Consider the following 10,742-nt stretch of genomic DNA (forward strand, 5'->3'; position numbering starts at 1 on the left):
CTGCTTGTCTCCATTTTGATTAATTCTTTTTCTGGAGCTTTTTTCTGTTCTTTCATGTGGAACATGCTTCCTTGTCTCCCCGCTTTGGCTGCCTCCCTGTATCTGTTTTGATGTGTTAGGTAGGGCTTCTTAGTCTCCTGGTCTTAGTAGAGTGGCTTTCTGTGGGAGGTGTGCTGTAGAGCCCCTTGACACAGACCTGGGAGAGGTTCAACTGCAGGCCAAGTTCAGCCACAGCCTGTGCACCTCTGGGGGCCACCTGTTAAGAGTTACCAGGCAATTTGCATATGACTGATACTCATGCTGGGCTTATAGGTGCCTCAAGGGGCCAAGTCAGAAACGGAGGCTGGCTGCCACTAGTGCAGGGTCTAGGGCTGCTCAGCAAGAGGTACAGGACACACCAAGGCCAGATGCTGCTGCTTTTGGTTTTGTAAGCCTTTGAGAGTTTTTATGAAAGTTCTCCCCGGGAACCAAGATAGCCTGTTGTAAGGAATAAATCATGGAAGTAGCTTTATTGGGCCCACAAGTTGGAAGAGGCAGAGTCTCAGGGAATACCCTGGGTAGAGAAACCTGTGTTATCTAGGTTGATGGCACCTGTGTCTGCATGATGGGAGCGGGGAGGGCTCAACAAAGGAAGAGTGGCTTCTGCCTGCACCTCTGTCCGGGAGCAAGGCTCCAGCCCTTGCCCTGATACCCAGCAGCTCAGTGTCTCCCTGTATGTCCCCGGCACCCCTTGAGCAGCTGCCCCAGCGCTGGAGCTCAGAGTGAGGAAGTCCATTAGCAAGTAAGGCCAGGCATTGGTCCTTTAAGAGGAAGGTCTCTGCTTTCCACAACCTTCTGTCTCACTTAGCTGCAACCTTCTCTGGTTTTCACAGCCTGAGGTTGTGGAGACTTCTCTTCCTGGCACTGGTTGCAGAGCGCAGTATGCAGCCAGGACCCCTTGCTCCTCAAGTAGGGGAAGCTCTGCAGACAGCATAACCCTCCCGATTCTCGATCACCACACACGATTGTGAGACCGGGCTGTTTTGCCACTCCGCCCCTCCTACCTTTTTGAGGGGAACTGTTATTTGAAGTGACCTAGTTTTAGGGCTTCTGTTCAGCCAGACCTCTGGCATCTCCATGTGTTGGTTGCTGTATAGTTATAATTTTGGTGTGATTGCTAGAGGTGACATGTACAGCCTCTACCTTCTACACCATCTTGAATTGTGTCTCAAAACTTGGATTTTTGAGTCAAAAATCACAACTGAGCCAAAGTAGGGGAGGAATTAGTTATAAAACTATGAAAAATAATAGAAAAGGATTATAATGTATTTTCTCTATATTAAAAACATAATTATTGTCTAAGATTGAAGTTAAAATGATTTACAAATAATAGTTTGCCTTTTCAGTTGTATGTGGAGATAATGTTACATTTTTAGCATACTACTGTACATACATTTCTACAAATTTGAATTCTTAGGATTTCAAGCTTGTTTACTATTAAAACATTTTACTCTTTTTGTTTATTCTACAGGACTAAGTTTGCAACATGATATTACCAGTTCTATTCTGAGCTATTCAGTCACAGACTCTTATACAGAATGCAAAAGTTCTGAGGAGAATTTAAGTAGCTTCTCATCACCCGAACTCTTCAGAGGATCAGATTATTCTGGTGAGAAAATAATTTCAATCCTAAATTGCTCCACTCTATAAATTGTTCCTTTGTCTACAAATCCTGTAATGGATATTTTTTTTTTTTTTTGAGAAGGTGTGCTTGTCTTCCTCACCAAAACCTCCTTTTCACTCTTTGGCTTTGGAGTTGGTCATGTGACTTGCTTTGGCACTAGGATATCAGTAAATAAAACATATGCAAACCTTTGAAATATGCTTACATGGTTGGACTTGTCCTGTTATACTTTTGCCATCATGAGAAGAATATATCTTAATTAGAATATATCCCATTCAGAGAAGGACCTCAGAATGAGAAGTACAGAGCAGAATAGCCCCAGGCAAACTGTAGAGCACAAAGAGCTGCCCCAGTTGATTATCAGACCTGTAATATGAAGCAGAGCTGTGCGAGCCAACCAGAAGACATGGGAATAAGAAATAAATGCTTTCACTTTATGCTACTGAGATTTTGAGGTTATTTATTACACAGAAAACTTCTTTGGGTACTATATTGAACACAGAAGAAGGGTAATTAAATTAAATTGTACATTCTAAATTGCGAGGCCTGATCACCCAATACCTGCTTGTTCCTATCCCAGCCCTATAGCCTGTTTCTCTGCTCAGTTTCCAGAAGACTGGCACCCAGACTTGAACTTTCCAGTCAGGGGAATGGAAGATATTTTCCTGAGGAATCTGAGCAACCCTAAAGAAAAAAATCTGAAGATATTGACCTCAGTAGTTCTTCAATGAAACTGACAAGAACACACAAATTTTAAAAAGAATCGAACAGAAATCAAGTAAACTAACTATGTGACAAGCCACAAGCAGGCCACTGAAATTCCAGAACAGAGAGCCAAGGATCACCAGACTTCTGAGGAAAGCCTCTAACATGAAACAGATCAAAACGAAGCAAAATACGGGAGTGACATCAGAAAGATATTGGCATAGGAAGCCCTGTACCCTCCTTCCCTCATGGACACACCAGTTCAACAGCAATATATGTACTAATTCCATTTGTGAGAAATCTAGAAACAAGTTGAGGAGCTTCTGAACCCCACGCAAGAATGAAATAAGCTACATCAAAGCCAGAAGGAAAATTCAGGACACTTCTTACCATAAACACTACCCTCAGCATAATGCCTTATAGTTGGCAGCAAATTCCCAGCTCCCAGCTTCTCCCTGGAGAAGGAAAGAAAGGACTGAGCTATATGTCAAATATTTTAAATTTTCTGGGAGCTACCTAAAAGATTGCATACTGTCTTGCCTGTTCCAGAGTGCTGATGGGACCTTATATACTCTAGAACCCTGATGGGTGCTGAGAACAAAGATAGTAGTTCAGTCTAGCATGCAAGTATTCACTAGATCTCAGCTTCTCTCTGAGAAGGGGAAGAGTTGGACTGTGTGTTGGACATTTTGGGGGGCTGCCGAAGGAAATAGCTTTCATATCACTTGTCTCAGAGCACTGATGGGACCTGGTATACTCTAGATAACCTGGTGGCTACTAAGAATAAGGATGGTGGTTTGAACTAGGAAGAAGGTTTAAGAGGATACCAGAATTTCTGGTTGGGCTGTTTGGTGAGAGTGTTCTGTTTGAGGGCAGTCCGTGAAGACTATGAGAGGTGGCTGTTTTTTCTAATATGCAGATACTAACACAAAGAATCAAAGAAAAAGAAGAAACAAGGAAACATAATCCAAAAAAAGGAACAAGATAAAGCTCCAGAAACTGACCATGATTAAATAGAAATATATAAATTATCTAACAGAGAATTCAAAATAATCATCATTAAGATGATCAGTGAGCTCAGGAAAACAATGCTTGAAAGAAGTGAGAATTTCAAGAATGGAGTAGAAAATTTTAAAAAGAAACAGAAATCTTAGAGCTAAGGAATGCTATAACTGAACTGAAAAAAATAAAAGGGTTCGACATTGGACTAGATCAAGCAGAAGATAGAACTAGCAAACTCAGAGACTGGTCATTTGAAATTATCCAGTCAAAAGAACCTCAAATAAGATGAACCCAAGAAATCTACACTGGGATACATAAAGAAATTGTCAAATGTCAAGCAGAGAATTTTGAAAGCATCAATAGAAAAGTGACTTAATGTGTACAAGGGAACCCCCATTAGACTGTCAATGGATTTCTCAGCAGAAACCTTGCAGGCCAGAAGGTAGTGGAATGATATAGTCAAGGTGCAGAAAGCAAAAACCTGTTAACCAAGAATGCTATAACCAGCAAAACTATCCTTAAAAAATGAAGACGAGATAAGGACCTTCCTAAACAAAAGCTGAAGGGGTTAGTCATCACTAGATGTGACTGACAAGAAATGTTAAAGGGAGTTCTTCAAGATGAAACGGAAGACTCTAAACAGCAGCATAAAAGCATATTCAAAGCATAAAACTCCCTGGTAAGTATGTAGATAAATACAGAATACTTAATATGGTAACAGTGCTGTATAAATCACTTTTAATTCTAGTATAAAATTTTAAAAAGTGTTAAAAATAACTACAACTATAAAAATGTTAATGGGTATATAATATAAAAGATGTAAATTGTAACATCAATAACAAAGTGTGCATGTAGAGAGAAGTGAAAATAGAGTTTTTGTGGATGATTAAAGTTGTTATTAGCTTAAAAATAGACCATTAAAACTATGTTTTATATTTAAGGTCCATTGTAAGCACAAAGTGAATACCTATAGAAGATAAACAAAAGAAAAATAGAAATTCATCAAAACATCAATATAAAAAATCAATAAAACATGAAAATGGCAAGAGAGGAAAAGAGGGGCAAAAAGACTACAAAAACAATTATAGAAAACAATTAACAAAATGCTACTAGTAAGTCCTTTCCTATAATAATTACTTTAAATGTAAGTGGATTAACCTCCAATCAAAAGACAGTGGCTGAATGAATGAAAAAAAAAACCAAGATCCAGCTATATACTGTCTGCAGAAGACTCACTTTAGGTTTAAGGACACACATACGCTGAAAGTGAAGGGATAGAACAAGACTTTCCATGCAAATTGTGACCAAAAGATAGCAGAAATGGCTAAACTTAGGTAAAATTGACAGTAAGTCAGAAACTGTCACAAAGATAAAGAAAGACATTGTATAGTGATAAAAAGGTCAATTCATCAGGAACATATAACAATTATAAATATGCACCTAACATCAGAGTATTTAACATATAAAGCAATCACTGACATAACTTATGGCAGAAATAGGCAGCAGTAAAATAAAGGACATTTCAGTACCCCCGCCTTCAATAATGGATAAATATCTAGATAATAAATTAACATTTCTTAATTTCAAAATATATTGTAAATTATATTTTGCAGTAATTATAATAGTATGGTATTGGTATAAAGACATATAGATAAGTAGAATAGAGAAGTAAATCCATGTTTATGTGGTTACCTGATCCTTGAAAAGGATGGCAAGAATACACAATGGGGAAATAATAGTCTCTTCAACAAATGATGTTGGGAAACTGGTTATCAACATACAAAGAATGAAATTGGACCCTTACCTTACACCATACACAAAATCAACCTTAAAGATTTAAACATAAGACCAGAAACTAAAACTCCTGGAAAAAACACAATAGCCAAGAGCAGAGACAATTTAAGTATCCATCAATAGATCAATGGATAAAGAAAATATGATATATACATATAATGGAATATTATTCAACCTTAAAAAAAAGTAGGAGATCCTGCCATGTATGACAACATGGATGAACCTTGAGGACATTATGCTAAGTGAAATAAGCCAGTCTTGGAAAGACAAATACTATATGATTCCATTTATATGAGATTTCTAAAATAGTCAAACACAGAAGTAGAGAATAGAATGTTGGTTGCCAGGGCCAAGGTAGAGGGGGAAATGGGGAGTTGCTATTCAACAGGCCTAAAGTTTCAGCTATGCAAGATGAATAAGTTCTAGAGATCTGCTGTACAATATCGTACCCATAGTTAACAAATTGTATTATACACTTAAAAATTTAAAAGGATAGGTCTCATGTTAAGTATTCCTACCACAATAAAATAAAATATTAAAAAGTAAAAGAAACCAGGCAGAAACACAAGGAGAGGTAGATATTGAAAAAAAGTCTTCATCGAGATAAGAAAATATATGCTGCATCCATTAAATAGGAATAAGATGCTATAAAAAAGGGACTGTTGAGAGAACAAATACAGTAGCAGAATGGAAAACTCTGTAGAAGGGTTATAAGATAAGTCTGAGGAGATTTCCCAGAAAAAAAAGAGAAAAAAATCAAAGAGAAAAGATTGCAATTTGGAGAAGAAAGATTAGTTAGAGAAGTAGTATGCGAAATCAATATCAAATAATAGGAGTTTGAGAAAAACATAATGAAATAAACAGGGAAGAAAATTATCAAATATATAATTCAAGAACATTTTCTAGAGCTAAAGGATATGATTTCTGGGTTAAAATGGCCCACAGTATGCCTAGCACAATAGATGAAAAACACCAAGATAGAATATTATGAAACTTCAGAACATCAGTGAATGGAATAAATAGAAAGGATTCATACAATTTGTTGGAGTTTGGGATTAAATAGATAAAAAAATACAGAGAAAACCAAACAAAAGGGCTTTTCTGACTCCAGGAAAAACAAAAGGTGGTCATGGTATACTACATGAATGAATAGCATTTTTATAGCAATTTACCATCATAATGTCTACATTGAATGTTGATCTAACTAAATATGTGATATAATAGTATAAGGGCAATGGGAAGTGTGGGAAAGATGGGAGCGAGGGGATATAAGAGAATAGCTTCATTATTCCATAGTGGAAAGTCAATGGAAAGCTTAAAACTGACATCAAGTGATAGCAATATGTTATTTAGTGATATGATAGTTAATGGGACACAGGTATGAGTTATACATAAAATATGAGAGGCAGCTCCCATGTGTGCTATCTGTCCCTTAGATCAATAATCTTCATGAGGCAAAAATCTGTAAAAGAAAATGGATTAAAGCACCAGTATAAGTCAAAGATTATTTACTATCCTGATGCCATCAAGGTTTGTCTTTTTTCTCTCTCTTACCCAAAACTTTCTTCAATTATCATAACTGGGTATGGGCCGGGGACCTAAGTTGGAATGGGTAAAGGTAACCTGCCACTTGTGTGCTGTTGTTCAAAGTTTTGTGCCATTTCTCACTACTTTTTTAGATTGGGAGTGTCCCAAGTTGGAGGAACACATGCAGTACAAGAATTCCACTCTTTTGGATACCAGTAAAGCAGTAGCAATAGAGAAGGCACCACAGTTTTCAAATCTGTCTTCAATTTTAGGTGAGTTTTCACATTGTTTTTCTCATATCACAGGGAACCCCACCCCTCCATCACTTGATTAAGATAGTGTCTGCTGATTTTCTCTACCAGAAAGTTACTAGTTTCTCTTTGTAGGTAATAAATATCTAGAAAAAGACATTGAAATTCTATAAATCTTGTCTCTCCTCAAACTTTCGTTCACTGGTATTACCAGTTGTCAGAGAAACTTGACAACAGTTACTGCTGTGGTGTTCATCTGATGGTGCTTTTTCTACTTCATTCTTTCCTGTTATATTTATTAATTGGAATTCTACTGTAAAAGAACTGTCTCTTTTCTGCCATTTATTCAGTTATTTATATCAGTATAAACTTGTGTATTTTTATTTTATTGGTTAAAATCCAATACTTTTATTATTTATTTACTTATTTATTTAATTCTAGTACACACATAAAGAAGTGTTAGAATTGTTAAGCCAGATCTCTGTGAGAAACACACTTATTAAATAGATAAAGCAATTATGTATATTTCTTTTTGTCTTTAGCATTACAGCATCCAATCAAAATACTATTTTCCAAAGTTACATAGGTTAGTTCTTTTCTTCCTCTCCCTGTTGAGTACAGTTGTTATTCACTTTTCTTTTTAATTTAATACAGGCATACCTTGTTTTATTGCACTTCACTTTATTGTACTTCACAGATGTTGACGTTAGTTAATAAAATTATATAGATTTCAAGTGTACAGTTCAATAATACATGATATGTATATTGCATTGTGTTATTCACTTAATATAGTTAGATTTATGTATGTGTTAGTGTTGGATTTAATTTTTGGTTCCCCCTATCCCGTTTTGTTTATTTATTTGGAAAAAGGGAGCTATGTGAAGGTATGTGAAACATTACTATGGTTCTAAGAGTCATAGCTATACAAAAAAATATTCTCATCAAAGTATTGCTTCCTCCTTCTTCCTTTCCGGATGGCAGTATTTCTAACAGTGTATGAAGACCTTGTCTTTTGTGTTACGTTTAATTTGGCAACTTCTTTGCTGATATAAGTGCCCCCAAGAAATAGTTTCTCTTTAGCAAGTATTTCAATTAGGTTCTTTGTCCGCTGCAAATGAAAAAAAAATCTGCCTCAAACTATATTAGGTTTAACAGGGCATTTATTACCACATGTACTTGAAAAATTCAGTAGTAAATTATAGGCACATACAACTTGATCCAGGGTTTCAAATGATATCAGCAGGGCCCAATTCCTTTCCATCTTTCAGCTCAGGATCCCTTTGTGTCAGTTATACTCTCAGCCAAGATCCCTTTCTGTAGCAACCCTTTTTAGCTCCAGGCTTATATGCTCACAGCCTCACAGTCAATGGACTAAGTGCTTCTTTTTCCCAACGATTTGAATAAAAGTCCTGAGTCTTACACATTGACTTAAATTAATTCATATGCCTATCCCTGAACAGTAATTTTGGCCAGGACGATAAAGGGCTCTTACTGCATTGAGTCACAGGCCATGTCTGGACCATCCAGAGAAAAAACAGGAAACTGTTATCAGCAAAAACAGAATAGATGCTGTTCGATAAGTATCCACCACAGTCCTTTATGTTTTTGGAACCTCTCTTTCAGGGAAATGGTTTGCAAGTATTGGAAGGCACCATTCACTTCACTTTCACTTCACTTGGGATTTTTAATTCTAACTTAATGTAAGCAGAGTTCTGCAGCTGCTGAGGGTTATAACTCAGAAGACTACACCATAGTCCTTTACGTTCCAAGTAATAGCCTAGTGTACCTAAGCAGTAACATGTTGACTGGTAGGCATTCTCTTGACTAATAGATCTAACATGTATCTATATATTTAGTTCTAGACTAAGAGCCATGAGACCTGAGTTTAAGTCCCAGGTACACAGCTGTCAGCCTTACAACTTTATTAGTTTTATTTTTCTCATATGTAAAATGGGGATAGTAAAATGGTGTTTTCTTCACAGGGTTTTTGTAAGAATTACGTAAGATAATAGATATAAAAGGACTTCAAAAATTACAAAGAACTATCCAAATACAAGGTGGTAGATTCCTGCATGTCATGAAATTTTTCAATAATTTTATTTTTGTATTTTAAAAATATTTTTACTAATTAAAGTGGCAGACATACATAAAAAACATAAAACAATAAAAATAAAAAATAATCTGTACTATCACCATGTATTTTAGAGGAAATATTTATTTTTACTTAGAGTAATTTTAGACTCTGGTCTGTGTTTGAATTGTATTTCTGATTGGTTGGTATTTTTCCTTTCCTAGATACCTCTTCAGAAGACTATGAAAAACAACATAGAAAAATGTAAGAACTAGTATTTTAAAACTTGTGCTTTTCAAAACCCTGTGTTCTAGTAATTATATAGAAGATGTGATTGTTGGCCCCAAATTCAGGTATTCATTTATTCAATATTTGTTGAGGACTCACTATGTGTCAGAACTCTTCTAATTGCTGGAGATACATAGTAATGAGTGAAACTGATTAAAAGCAAAATCTCTGTCTTCCTTGAGTCCACAGTCTAGTTGGAAGATATGAACAATAAACAAATAAGCAAGTAAATTTATACTGTTCTATATGGTGATGAATTCTATAGAGAAAAATAAAGCAAGATTGGGGGCTAAAGAGTATTGGAATAGAGGTTTGCTATTTTAAGTAGTGTGGTGAAAGAAGCCATTGTTGAAAAGGTAGAATTGGAGCAGAGGCCTAGAGAAGACAAACACATTGTGTAAGTCCCTCGGGAAAAGAGCATTCCACATGGAGGGTATGGCTGGATCAAGACCCTGAGGCAAGAAGGTCTAGGCTTCTCGAGTGGGGTGAGGGAAGAGGAGGGAGGTAGGGGATGAGGGAAGAAGCAGGAGACCAGATCATATAAGGGTATTATAGATGAGTATAAGTGAATTGGAGAGCCTTTGAAGAATTTAGAAGGATGCTATGATATGACTTATGTCTTAAAAGAAACACCATGACTGCTGTGTTGAGAATAAACTATAAGGAAACAAGGAATTAGGGAGATTATAGTTAGGAGACTATTGCCTAATCTGCACAAGAGATATGGTAAGATGTGGTAAGAGTAGAGGTAGTGAGAGGTCAGACTTTGGGTATATTTTGAAGGCAGAACTAACAGGATCTGTTGATGAACTGAATATTGGAGCATGAAAGTACTCAAGGCTGACTCCACAGCTTTGTCTTGAGCATCTGGAAGGACGGAGTTGCCATTTATTAAGATAGGGAAGACTGAGGAGAAACATATTACTGGGGAAAGATTGAGTTTGATTTGGGGTATGTAAACTGAAGGGTAAGGCATATGTGAGAGAGATGGTATGTAAATTCAAGGACGTGGTCACAGTCTGGATCATGAATGGCTTCAAGGCTTGGATTTTTGTTTCTTTCTGAATGTGATGGGAACCTCTGAAAAATTTTCAGTAGTTCTATAAAATATAATGACATTTTTTAACACCTTAATCTTAAAAGATTGAAGGAACTTATAAAAAATTCATAGAAGTTTAAAAACAGTCAGTAGACATATAGAAAGTGAAAAAGCATTCTATAGAATGGGAGAAAATATTTGCAAATCATGTACTTGATAAAGGACTTGTATCTAGAAGATACAAAGAACTCTTACAACTCTACAATAAAAGGACAAATAATCCCATTTAAAAACAGGCAAAGGAACTGAACTGACATTTCTCTATAGAAGATATATAGACGGCCAGTAAGCACATGAAATGATGCTCGATATCTTATCCATTAGGGAAATGCACAATTCAGC

At 36.3% G+C, this 10,742-nt stretch overlaps 1 protein-coding gene across 1 annotated transcript in view; it reads left to right on the forward strand.

Annotated features, from left to right (window-relative positions):
- Positions 1 to 10,742, forward strand: part of MEIKIN (meiotic kinetochore factor) — a 48,718-nt gene that overhangs the window by 10,077 nt on the left and 27,899 nt on the right. The window contains exons 5-7 of the mRNA XM_025040605.1: positions 1,511 to 1,648; positions 6,844 to 6,963; positions 9,238 to 9,277. Coding sequence (XP_024896373.1) covers positions 1,511 to 1,648; positions 6,844 to 6,963; positions 9,238 to 9,277 — 298 coding nt within the window. The remainder of the gene's footprint in view (positions 1 to 1,510; positions 1,649 to 6,843; positions 6,964 to 9,237; positions 9,278 to 10,742) is intronic.

The sequence above is a fragment of the Pteropus alecto genome, unplaced genomic scaffold, assembly GCF_000325575.1.
Source record: "Pteropus alecto unplaced genomic scaffold, ASM32557v1 scaffold78, whole genome shotgun sequence".
Taxonomy (NCBI): domain Eukaryota; kingdom Metazoa; phylum Chordata; class Mammalia; order Chiroptera; family Pteropodidae; genus Pteropus; species Pteropus alecto.